General features: G+C 40.7%; 2 protein-coding genes across 2 annotated transcripts in view; one reads left to right on the top strand and one right to left on the bottom strand.

The window, feature by feature from the left end:
- The window catches only part of LOC103513891 (delta-aminolevulinic acid dehydratase), a 9,151-nt gene extending 4,246 nt beyond the window's left edge, over positions 1 to 4,905 (top strand). Inside the window, exons 4-5 of the mRNA XM_026826987.1 lie at positions 3,804 to 3,920; positions 4,290 to 4,905. Coding sequence (XP_026682788.1) covers positions 3,804 to 3,920; positions 4,290 to 4,454 — 282 coding nt within the window. The 3' untranslated portion in view covers positions 4,455 to 4,905. The remainder of the gene's footprint in view (positions 1 to 3,803; positions 3,921 to 4,289) is intronic.
- A 6,074-nt stretch (positions 4,906 to 10,979) lies between these two features.
- On the bottom strand, positions 10,980 to 11,801 carry LOC103513890. The gene has a single exon (XM_008478743.1). It carries the CDS (start codon positions 11,799 to 11,801, stop codon positions 10,980 to 10,982), a length of 822 nt encoding a protein of 273 aa, XP_008476965.1.
- Positions 11,802 to 12,786: the final 985 nt, after the last annotated feature.

Genomic DNA, 12,786 nt, shown 5'->3' with positions numbered 1-12,786 from the left:
TACTCTGTGTGCTCTTTTAATAAATAGGTACCTATTTTCCTAGTTATATAAATGCAAATTTGGCGAACAAGAGAAACTTTTAGGTATTATTTTTTATTTAAATTTTACTACGTTTTTTTTATACATTTTTTGTACCATAGTAACATATTAGCGATAAAATTTATTTTGACTTGTCACGTATATTAGTATTTATTGTACTAGAAATAAAAATAATAATTAAAAAATCCCATTATATTAAATTAACTGTGTACCTATATCTAAATTTTTATTTCTTTAGTCGACTTCCTTCACGTACCTACCTAGTGGTCCTTTCATTGGACTACAAACGAGAGACCAGGGTTCAATTCCCGGCGAGATTAAAAAAAGAGAGGTAGGTATTTAAATTGAAATTTCTGACCTGAAAAAGGGGCCGAAGAAATGCCATAAAGTGGTTAATAAATGTCGGCCGCGATTTTATGGCAGGAAAAATGGGTACGTCCACAACGGAGAACCGACCATCGACCCTTGCCTAGTACCGACCCAAGAGAAAATAAACAAACCATGTTAATGAATAGAAGCGTCCTCAACGGAGCACTCACCATGTTAAGGCGGTCTCTTCCTGATCCCTTGTGTGCCGCGTCCATTTTAATTTAGGACTATTGCGTCCATTTTAATTTAGGAGCACTCACCATAGTACCGACCAAAGCAGAAAATTAAATTTTTTTCTGCAAGGGTCTATATGTTGCGGCCGCACACATTTCTTGGATTTTTTTAGAGGTTTTTTTTTTTTTTTGAAGAGGTTTGACAGAGGGATAACTGCTATGGTCTTATCGTCCCGAAATCGAAGAGAGGAGAAAGCCAGCCGTTCCGAGAACGAATATTATCCTATCAGAATAAAATCCGCCCCGGGCGGGAATCGAACCCGCGGCCTAGCGCTTACAAGGCAGACGCACTACCAACTAGGCTAACTAGGCTGGCAATTTTAGAGGTTTAATACAGGGGAAATGTGCGAAGGAAGACGGGGTAAGAGAAAGCCAGTCGTTTCAAAAACGGTTATCTGTTTGAAAATTGAACCAAAACGCGTAAACCACGTTTTGATTGAACGCGCAATTTGATTGCTTAATTCAAGAGTTAAAGCGTTTAAACACTGACTGTGGCCCCGGCCATGAGCTGATTCGGAGAAACCGGGCCTTGGAAAGACTTTATAAAGCACCCTGTATAATCATCTCAGATCTCGCAAAAGGAAATGTGTAATAAAATTTCCAAATCAGCTAGGTATCTGTACGCCACTGATTTTGTCGTTCGAATAAAGCATCGTGTAAACGCGGCGTGATCCATAGCAACAGAATGTGCGTCCCTAGCAACCAATTAGATGGAGCAACATTGCAAAAATCAAAATAGGTAAAAAGACTAAAAAGTAATTTGCACACTAAGCATCAAAGGCCAGGTGTGCAGAGAATTTCCAGTATAGGTATATAAGGAAAAATAAATGGATTATTATTAAATATGTTTATATTAAACATCCTAGGTTATAAAGTTATGAAACTCTCGGTTATAAAGTTATGGACGAAACTCGAGCCGGATAAGATCGAAACCGGAACGTGTATCCATTGTATCATATAAAGGTTACTAGCACATCTAGAAGTGGGTTAGAATTAGTATGAGTGAGTCAGTCAGGAAACCGGAACGTGTATCCATTGTATCATATAAAGGTTACTAGCACATCTAGAAGTGGGTTAGAATTAGTATGAGTGAGTCAGTCAGTCAGTTACACAAGGGGCTGTATATATTTAGGATAAGTTTTGTAGTTACCTATTTCATAACAAAATAAATGGATAACTGAAGTTAAGTTAGCTTATATTAGCTAGATTTCTAGCCAACTGGAAAACACTGAAGTTAAACAATCTGGTGAATGGACACACCGTTTGAAAAATCTTTTTTGCCAAGAGGGTTGGATAGAGCAAACTCTAATTCCCAAGGTCTTATCCTCCTAAAAGCGAAAGGAGAAGGACGACAGGACAAGAGAAAGCCAGTCGTTCCGAGAATGAACCTTTTCTGTTTAGGATAAAATCCGCCCAGAGCGTTAATCGAACCTGCGACCTAGCGCTTACAAGACAGACGCGCTACCCTCCAAGCCAACTAGGCTGGCTAATCCATTAATCTACTTTGTTTCTAATTTCCAGGTGTGTCTATGTGGGTATACAAGTCACGGGCACTGTGCCAGCCAACTAGGCTGGCTAATCCATTAATCTACTTTGTTTCTAATTTCCAGGTGTGTCTATGTGGGTATACAAGTCACGGGCACTGTGCGATCTTCAATGAAGATGGCAGCATCCATTATGAGAAAACATTGAAACGATTAGCAGACATATCTAAGGCTTTCTCAGATGCAGGTAAAATGGCGACTTCTACCTTGCTATATCGCGGGTGCAATTCCAGCTTGGGGCAAAGTATATTCAAAAGATCAAAACAGAAAGTTTCGTTCTGGAAACGGCTGACTTTCTCCTATCCTGTCCTAATCTCTTCGGGATGATAAGATCTCCTACAGTTCAATTCCAAACTTTATTTTTAGATGAAGAAGAAGAACATTTTCGACCTTTTAAAGTTACTTTTTCGGAGTGTTGACCTCAGATTCGGATTTTTCACAACTTTTTATGTAGGGATCGATCATTTATTAATAATATTTTCCCAATTGCAACTCCTCCATTTCTGATTCATTTTCAGTTGTGCCAAGCAGTACAGGGAGAGCAGTAACAAATTCAACAAGCTCAAACCGCCTAGTCCTATATTGAAAGTCGAGTCGAAACCTAGCTACTTGGGTAGTCTGGTGTCTAGCGTACATTTAACCAATGTTAATTTGTTCTATATCTCAGATCAAATGGGTAAGATTCACTTTTAATCAGGTATCTAGTTCTTTTTCCTTCTTTTTTTTAGAGGTTTGATAGAGGGAACTGTAACTACTATGGTCTTATCGTCCCGAAATCGAAGAGAGAAGAAAGACAGGATAGGAGGAAGTTAGTCGTTCCCAGAACTAACATTATCTGTTTAGGATAAAATCAGCCCCGGGGCGGGAATCGAATCCTCGGCCTAGCGCTTACAAGGCAGGCGTACTAGTAACTAGGCTGGCGAGTTAGGGAATCATTGACTGACAGAGATTTTTTCTTATGACTCACTCTTTTCAAATCTGACTCATTATGACTGAGTAGTTCACTGAAAGAAAACAAGGAAATGGAGCAGTTGCCCATGAGTAAAAATTATTAATAAATAGTCGATTCCTATCTAAAAAGATGTGAAAAATCCAAATCTGAGGTCAAAACTCCGAAAAAATAACTGTAAATTCAATTTTCAATTCAATTCAAGTTCGAAAATTCAATTTTCATTTTCCGTTCTAATGAAAGAGCAGAGATACCAGGATAGAAATTGGTGGAGAGGCTTCGTACATCGACCCGTCCCATGATGGAACCATTATGGATTGTTTGATTGAGTTGACTGAAAAGAATAGTTCTTTATTTTTATAATGACTCACTCCTTATTTCATGTTTCAGTGTGCGTTATGTGTCGTGTGGACTCGCTCTCGTTGGAAAGTGGACTGACCAAGACTCTAATGCATGTAGAAGGAATTAAAATAGCTTCTATAACGCCTAGTAAACATCAGTTTGTATGTGTAAGATGCGAAGAAGTTAAGGTAAGATACGTCCTTTATTCAACCACATATTTTTACTTTCTATTCTCTCTATAGATAGATTCTTTTCACGATACTTACCTACATGTGTACCAAAAACAAGAAAGTATATGTACCAAATCACAATACTGACCGCTTTCAGGCTCGTGACGTATCGCAAGGTGCGGACTTTCTCATGGTAAAACCTGCACTACCCTATCTGGATATTATCTCGGAAGTCAAGAGCCGCCATCCAGCCTATCCTCTCTTTGTCTATCAGGTAATTATCCGTGTCAAAGTGCATTGTATGGAGGTTTTTTTTTTTTTTTTTTTTTTTTTTTTTTTTTTAATCCGAGAAGGTAGATTGACCCTAGAATTTTTTCAATATCAACAATGTTGTTTCCATCGAAAATAGTGAACCATAAAATGAAAGCGCTAGGTCGCGGGTTCGATTCCCGCCCGGGGCGAACTTTATCCTATACAAATAAGGTTCGTTCTCGGAACGGCTGGCTTTCTCCTATCCTGTCCTTCTCTTTTCGACTTCTGGATAAGACCTCCGTTGTTACAGTTCCCTCTATGAAACCTCTTTCAAAAATGTGTGTTTTCATAGTAATTTATTTGTTTTTTCATCCCTGTTTTATGTTCCAAGGTATCAGGGGAGTACGCCATGTTAGCATTTGCAGCCCAGGCGGGGGCTCTCGACCTGAAACGGGCCCTCATGGAGACATTAACCTGTTTGAGACGAGGTGGAGCAGATGTGATCATCTCCTATTACACGCCCCGAGTTCTAGAGTGGCTAAGAGAAGATAAATGAGATCATGCGTGCCCCGACGAACATAAAGGGGTTAAAAGAAAAACAACTGATGACGCGGTGTGAAAAGTTAACCCTAAGGAGTTGCTGGCGGGTTCGATTCCCGTCCGGGGTGAACTTTATCCTAAACAGGTTCGTTCTCGGAACGGTTCGTTTCTCCTGTCCTTGTTATGTTTAGAACAAAGTTCGTCACCTACCTGGTTTCAATAGGTATGGTGTAAAAAAAAAAAAATAAATAAATAAAAAAAAAAAATAAACTATCGAAAAATTTCCGTGTCCCTTGCATTTCTATTGTACTTTAATTTCGATTGTTGTCTTATTGTCGATTTCGATTGTTAATTTTTAGTTTATCGGCTGGCGTTGTGTACTTACAAAATTGTAAATCTTTGCAATATGAAATATTTTTATTAAATACAAATGTTATCAACCACTTTTGTTTTCATAAATATTTTAACCATTGTTTTTTTCTTCTTCTCCCTCTATCCATCTCAACAATAACTAAAGTTGAAAAAAAAAAATATGACCAAAAAAACCCTAGATAATTCTATGAGAAACAAAATAAATATCAAAATCTTTACATTTACACAAGGTCATAAACTCTTTATTTTTTCATAATTTCATCGTACAAACTACAATATTTACAAAATAAACTTTAACACATCAGAGTATAATGTAGTCTACAAATCTACAAAGTTATAATTTTGGAAAGAAAAAAAAAAAAAAAAAAAAAAAAAAAAAAAAAAAAAAAAACAAAACAAAATGTTAGCATTTGAAGTCACAAGAAACGTTCGCTACTTTGGCTAGTCGGGACAAGGCACAATTCACTACTTAAAACCAGAGGCCTAGTTCTTCAAAAATGGATCCCACGGGCAAGAAAAACCTAGAACACTAGACAAATGGAGTGTGCCTGAAGGCATGTGATGACCCCAGCCAGCCTAGTTGGCTTGGAGAGTACAATCATGTCTTGTCTCGTCTCGTCTCGTCTCGTCTTGTCTTGTCTTGTCTTGTCTTGTCTTGTCTTGTCTTGTTTGTAATAGGTCGCGGTTGTTTGTAATAGGTCGCGGGTACGATTCCCGAATGATGCGATATTAATTCTCAAAAGATAAGGTTTGTTCTTGGAAAGGCCAGCTTTCTTATGGTGGGTCCAGACTTGTGCAATGCAACGTGCAAAGCATTTGCATTGCACGTTGCACGTAAAATCAAATCTGACGAATGCGAACGTTTTTCATGTATCCGAGAATTTTTGTACCGATACTCAACTAGTAATGGCCTATAGTAGGTACATCATTTGCATTGCATTGCACGATGCTTGGCAAACACGTCCAATCCAAACTAGTGCAACGCACATCAAAGACATTCGCCAGAAAACCGCCAACCTCTCGGATACCCACAAACGTTTGCTGCAATGTTCAAAAACTTTGCTGCAACTAAACTTTCTCAAACACGTCCAAACTAACGAATTTCATTGCATTGCACGTTGCATTGCACAAGTCTGGACCCACCATTATATCCTGTCTTTCTCTCTTCGAATTCGGCACGATAGGGCCTCCATTGTTATTGTTGTTGTAGTAGCTATTGCCCAAGTCAAACGAAATCAAAGTCCTTCTGCAGTTGGCAGTATCAGGAATTCTGCCACATCAATTGGTTTTAGCCATAGATCCTGTGGATCAGGATAAAATCCGCCCCGGGCGGGAATCGAACCCGCGGCCTAGCGCTCACAAGGCAGACGCACTACCAACTAAGCTAACTAGGCTAGCTTTTTAGCGGTTTAACGTCACTAGCTGCTAAGCTAAGGCCGTGTTGGTGATCGCGGTATTACAGTAGGGAAACCTTTCTTTACAAACAGTGGGTTAGTTGGGAAACGAGAGTATGGGCCAGTTTAAACAAAGATTATATGACATATACATTGTAGTACAATCCCTGTACTCTATGAAATTTACAAGACCTTGTTTAGACTGCGGGAGGAAAACTACTCTTTAACCTCCTTTTAGTAATATAAACCCGGTCTATCCTATTCTGCACGAACTGTTGTAAACGCTCACATCTATGGCCAAGTGGTTAAAAGCACTAACTCTTAACTCCGGAGGAACACATTTTTATAAAAAAAAAAAAATTAATCTTTTCAGGCTCGTGACGTATCGCAAGGTGCGGACTTTCTCATGGTAAAACCTGCACTACCCTATCTGGATATTATCTCGGAAGTCAAGAGCCGCCATCCAGCCTATCCTCTCTTTGTCTATCAGGTAATTATCCGTGTCAAAGTGCATTGTATGGAGTTTTTTCAGGAAATTACCCGTTTAAAAGGGCTTTTTTTGGTTTTTTTTTTTTTTTTTTTTTTTTTTTTTTTTTTTTAATCCGAGAAGGTAGATTGACCCTAGAACCTTTTCAATATCAACAATGTTTCTATTGAAAATAGTGAACCATAAAATGAAAGCGCTAGGTCGCGGGTTCGATTCCCGCCCGGGGCGAACTTCATCCTAAACAGATATGGTTTGTTCTCGGAACGGCTGGCTTTCTCCTATCCTGTCCTTCTCTCTTCGACTTCTGGATAAGACCTCCGTTGTTACAGTTCCCTCTATGAAACCTCTTTGAAAAAAAAACGTGTGTTTTCATAGTAATTTATTTGTTTTTTCATCCCTCCATGTTCCAAGGTATCAGGGGAGTACGCCATGTTAGCTTTCGCTGGGATTGAACCTACGCCCTCCTGTTTACCAGGCGAGCGCCTGGACCACTACACCACCGAGGCAGGTAATTGTAATTCAAATCCTCGTTGGTTCAAAAGTACCTATGACGAACGAAGCGATTTTTTCCTTCATTTTTTACTTACAACAAAAAATTTTCTGAATAGTTTCAAAAGGATATAAATACTCGCCAGCCTAGTTTGTTTGGTTGGCAGCGCGTCTGCCTTGTAAGCACTAGGCCGCGGGTTCGATTCCCGCCAGTGGCGGATTTTATTCCTTCTCTCTTCGATTTCGGGACGATAAGACCTTAGCAGTTACAGCTCCCTGTCAAACGTCTTGAGAAAAAAAAAAACAATAATAATAAAAAATAATTGATCCGATCCCGGTATTTTCACGTCCGTTTTGTTACCGTTCCAGGAGCGATGTATCACAGTGTCGGGACATTTCGAGGCGAACGAGAAAGCCATGGAGATGATCCTGGAGAAAATAGCCGAGGATCCGTCCAGTGGGAGTTGCTCGAATGTATCCTATGCTCTGAGGTACGGCACTGAGGGGTGGGGAGAGCTCCTCCACAGATTTACGAGGACTAGTGTCGGATTTCTTAACTTTGGATAGCTGAAAAAGAAAAAAGAAAAAAAAATGTTAGCATTTGAAGTTCAAGAAACGTTCGCTACTACAGTACTTAAAACCAGAGGCCTAGTTCTTCAAAAATGGATCCCACGGGCAAGAAAAACCTAGAACACTCGACAAATGGAGTGTGCCTGAAGGCATGTGATGTACTCCAATCTCCAATTTACTCGACCCCAGCCAGCCTAGTTGGCTTGGAGAGTACAATCATGTCTTGTCTTGTCTTGTCTTGCCTTGTCTTGTCTTGTCATGTCTTGTCTTGCCTTGTCTTGTCTTATCTTGCCTTGTAAGCAATAGGTCGCGGGTACGATTCCCGAATGATGCGATATTAATTCTCATAAGATAAGGTTTGTTCTTGGAAAGGCCAGCTTTCTTCTATCCTGTCTTTCTCTCTTCGAATTCGGGACGATAGGACCTCCATTGTTACAGTTGTTATTGTTGTTGTAGTTATCAAAATCTTTACATTTACACAAGGTCATAAACTCTTTATTTTTTCATAATTTCATCGTACAAACTACAATATTTACAAAATAAACGTTAACACATCAGAGTATAATGTAGTCTACAAATCTACAAAGTTATAAAAAAAGCATTCCAGACGGTCACTCATCCAGATACTAACCACACACAGCGTTGCTTAACCTACGAGTATTTGACCTTGGGATACTGTGCCACAGGTGTATTACCTCCCGACACATTTATTCCACTCTTGTTAATTCGAATCAGTTTGACGCTCTGCTGCGGGGGGATTTTTCTTGGCGTTGCATTCACCACGGTTGTTTCCAGGGGGATCACATCTTCCTCTGAATCATCCATGATGTCAATGGGGGCGTCGAGTAGTTGTGCGGGCGTCAAGTCGCGTAGGAGATTCGATGAGGGGGTGGAGGTGGGGGTTGAGGTGAGGAAGCGGACATTGGTGAGGGTGGACAGGTTGAAGGTGCGTGGCTTACTGGCTTTGCCGATCACTGAAACAGAATGAGAGGGGTGTAAATTCCCGTTTCCACTTATCGTTCGGAAAAAAAATCGTGTCGTGTGTAGTGAATTTAAATTACACTGCCAACAGGAAACTCGGAAAAATCCGAAGAAACTCATAAGTTTGAACGGGCCTTAAAGAGGACACTTGGTTTTTAGTGACATGAGTTGTACCAGCGACAAACTATCCTCCTTACATTAACCTTACCCAGCCTTAGTGGGGAAGGGAAAAGACCAGCAGCACACCATTGCCAAATGGTCACTCATTCGGATACCAACCACGCGCAAAGGTATTTAACTTCAGTGATTCATAAGGATCTAGTGTGGTGTACGCGTTTCTTACCTCGAATATTATGCGGCTTCATACTGGTGATTACAGTGTTGCCAGACTGGGGGGGTTGAGGTGAAGGCACGCTCTGTACACTTGACAACACTGCCCCTCCCTTCTTCACCTGTGAGAGGGGTACAGGACGAGAGGACTGATGAGATTTGAGTAGGGACTGAAGAGATATGTAACTACCACCCGCGCCTGCAGTACTACTGGTCGTATTACCAGACTTCTGAAAATGATAATAAAAAAAAAGGAAATTTATAAAAAGAGTAGTCCAACAATTTGTTTAGCTGTTAACAAAATTAAAAAAAAAATCCTAGGAAAGGAGGAGGAATTTTTAACTGTCAAAAATATCGTTCCCCAATTATTCTTCTTCTTCTTCTTCTTCTTCTTCTTCTTCTTCTTCTTCTTATTCTTCTTCTTCTTCTTCTTCTTCTTCTTTACCTTTTCCCACTCAAGTGGGGTCGGCATTTTTAGACAACAATTTCCAGTTGCCTCGGTTATGAACATCATCTACTGATAATCCCTTCTCACTAAGATCTTTATTCACGCAATTCTCCCATTTCTTCTTCGGTCTGCCTCTTGCTCTGCGTCCTGTCACTTCTATTCTGCTCACTTTCTTTCCAATATAATCTTCATCCCTTCTCATCACATGACCATACCATTGTAACCTTCGTTCTTGTATCTTCTTGGTAACTTCAGTCACTTTTAACTTGTCTCTGATCACTTCATTCCTTATTCTGTCCATCCTAGTCACTCCAAGACTCCACCTCAACATACGCATTTCCGCCACTTCCAGCCTCTTCTCGTGTACCTTCTTCATTGCCCATGTCTCGGCACCATAGATCATGGCAGGGCTGACAACCGTCTTATGTATTTTCCCTTTCAATCTCACATTCATCCTTCTATCGCACAACACTCCTGTCATCTTCTTCCAATTCATCCACGCCACGTTTATCCGGTGGGCTATTTCGCAATCCAGCTCGCCTTTACTGTCAATGGTGGATCCGAGATATTTGAACTTGTCTACGGTATTCAAACCAACGCCACCTAGATGGATCTTCTCAGCAGTTTCAACTCCAAAGTTCATTTGTACAGTCTTGGTTCTATTGATCTTGAGTCCCTTGTCTTCTAACGCCTTCCGCCATCCGTCCAGTTCTTGTTCGACTTCCCTCACACTCTTCCCGCACAATACGACATCATCCGCAAATAGCATACACCACGGAGCATCACGTCTTACACCTTCTGTCAACACATCCATGATAACATCAAACAGGTAAGGACTAAGGGCCGACCCTTGATGCAGTCCGACTTTCACAGGGATGTGGTCTGTAACACCAGCACTGCTTCTTATTTGGGTGGTCGCCTTATCGTACATGTCCTGTATCACTCGTACATACTTCTCCGGAGTGCCCGCCATCCGCAAACAACGCCATATCTCGTCACGGGGAACACGGTCGTACGCCTTCTCAAGATCAATAAAAACAAGGTACAGTTCTTTTTCTTTTTCCAGGTACTTCTCGAGCAGTTGTCTTATGGCAAAAACAGCATCCATAGTGCTCCTCCCGGGCATGAAACCAAGCTGATTGTCAGAAATACTGGTCTCTTTCCTTAATCTTTTGTCTACAATCCTTTCATACAGCTTCAGAGTGTGTGACATGAGTTTTATGCCTCTGTAGTTCCCGCAGTCCTGGATGTCACCCTTATCCTTATAAATGGGCACGATGGTGCTTTCTCGCCAATCATCTGGCATCTTTTCCTCCTTGAATATTTGATTAAACAAGGGTAGAAGCAGGTCTAATCCATCGGCACCAAGGCTTTTCCAAACTTCAACAGGTATATTGTCTGGGCCCGTGGCCTTTCCATTTTTCATTGCTCTCAATGCTTCATACACTTCACTTCTCTCGATCTCCTTTGTCATTCCCAGGTTTGGCAGGCTTTCTTCGGTTGGTAGTCTAGACGTCTAGAGTTTTCTTCATTGAGCAAGGTTGTAAAGTATTCTCTCCATCTATGTTTAATTTCTTCCTCTCCTTTAAGTACCACTCCTTCGTTGTTTTTGATTTGTTTAATATGTGTGAAATCCTTGCTTGCTTTATCTCTTTCTCTCGCTAATCTGTACAAATTCTTCTCTCCTTCCGGTGTTTCCATTTCCTTGTGTAACTCTGCTAACTGCTTTGCTTTGGCCTGGGCGACTGCTCTCTTTGCTTCTTTCTTGGCTCTCTTATATTCTCTCTTATCCTCATGTTTATTAGTTTTATCCCACTTCTTTTTAGCTTCCTTCTTTTCCTTGATTTTCTCTTTTACTTCCTGATTCCACCACCAAGTCTCTTTATCTTTTGGTCTTCCTTTTCCCGATGTCATTCCCAGAACACTTTCTCCGACGTTCAGAATAACGGACTTGTAACTGGACCACAGATATTGACATTCTGATTGGCTAATGTCTCTCACGGCCTGGCGTTTGAATTCCATCTTCAAGAAGGGGTCCTTCAGTTTCCACCATCTGATCTTGGGTGTTGTGGTTTTCCGCACTTTCTTTCTAGTTATCATGAAGGAGGTGTCGATGACAAGAAGTTTGTGCTGCGGTGCTACAGACTCTCCATTGATTACCTTACAGTTTCTCACTTCTTTAAGATGTTGCCTTCTAGCTAAGATGAAGTCTATCTGACTACATCTGTCACCACTCTTATAGGTTATTAGCTGATTATCCTCCTTCTTGAAGAATGTGTTTAAGATTGCCATATCCGTGGCCAATGCAAAGTGCGGACATTGGTGAGGGTGGACAGGTTGAAGGTGCGTGGCTTACTGGCTTTGCCGATCACTGAAACAGAATGAGAGGGGTGTAAATTCACGTTTCCACTTATCGTTCGGAAAAAAATCGTGTCGTGAATTTAAATTACACTGCCAACAGGACTTCGGAGTTTTGACCTCAGATTTGGATTTTTTCCAACTTTTTACATAGGAATCGACCATTTATTTATAATTTTTACCCATTTGCAACTCCTCCATTGTATAAATTGGTTTGTTTTCTTACAGAACAGCCCTTCTTTTCTGCACATTCCCCATCAATGTATACCACGGATACAATCTACTGACCCTTGCTCCCCGCCCCAACAGCGCTGGCCCCTGGTGAGAAATACTGGAACCTACTTAGTGACGGTCCAGCTTTCTACTGGAATCTTCTTAGTGCTGGCTTTGGTGAGAATTCGCCCTTCCTTTTCTGTGGCTTTTTACTCAAGGGCATGGGCCCCTGATGTTGCGGCCCTAGATTAGAAACCCATAGGCGCTGTGGAATATATTGTAACCATCTCGTGATTTTGTCGAGCTTGAAATTTTCACCCTTCGAAAATAAACATTCCATGTCTAGTTAGGTAAAGTAGATATGGATGTCCCGGTATCCGGACATCAATCCCACACTCCCCATTGCAAAGGTTTTTGCAATGGGCGTCTTTTTGAAGATTTCCCCCTCTCCACAAAAAAAAGAAGTATATTTTTTTTATTTAGATTTATTATAGTGTGCCAACATAGAATCATAATGTTATATACACTAAGAAGTATATTTTTTTAGGTAATAGGTGTTTGCGACTATCTTTGTGTGAATTCTTCTTCAGACATGTTCATGTGAGCTTCTCTCTCCCTCAGTCTCTTCTTCTCTCTCTCTCTCTCCTTCATTCCTCTGCTCTTTCTCCTTCATTCCTCTTCTCTTTCTCCTTCATTCCTCTTCTCT

The sequence above is a fragment of the Diaphorina citri genome, unplaced genomic scaffold (assembly GCF_000475195.1).
Source record: "Diaphorina citri unplaced genomic scaffold, Diaci psyllid genome assembly version 1.1 scaffold1042, whole genome shotgun sequence".
In the NCBI taxonomy this organism is placed as follows: Eukaryota; Metazoa; Arthropoda; class Insecta; order Hemiptera; family Psyllidae; genus Diaphorina; species Diaphorina citri.
The sequence above is the reverse complement of the archived record's forward strand: the minus strand, read 5'-3'. Positions and strand labels throughout refer to the sequence as shown.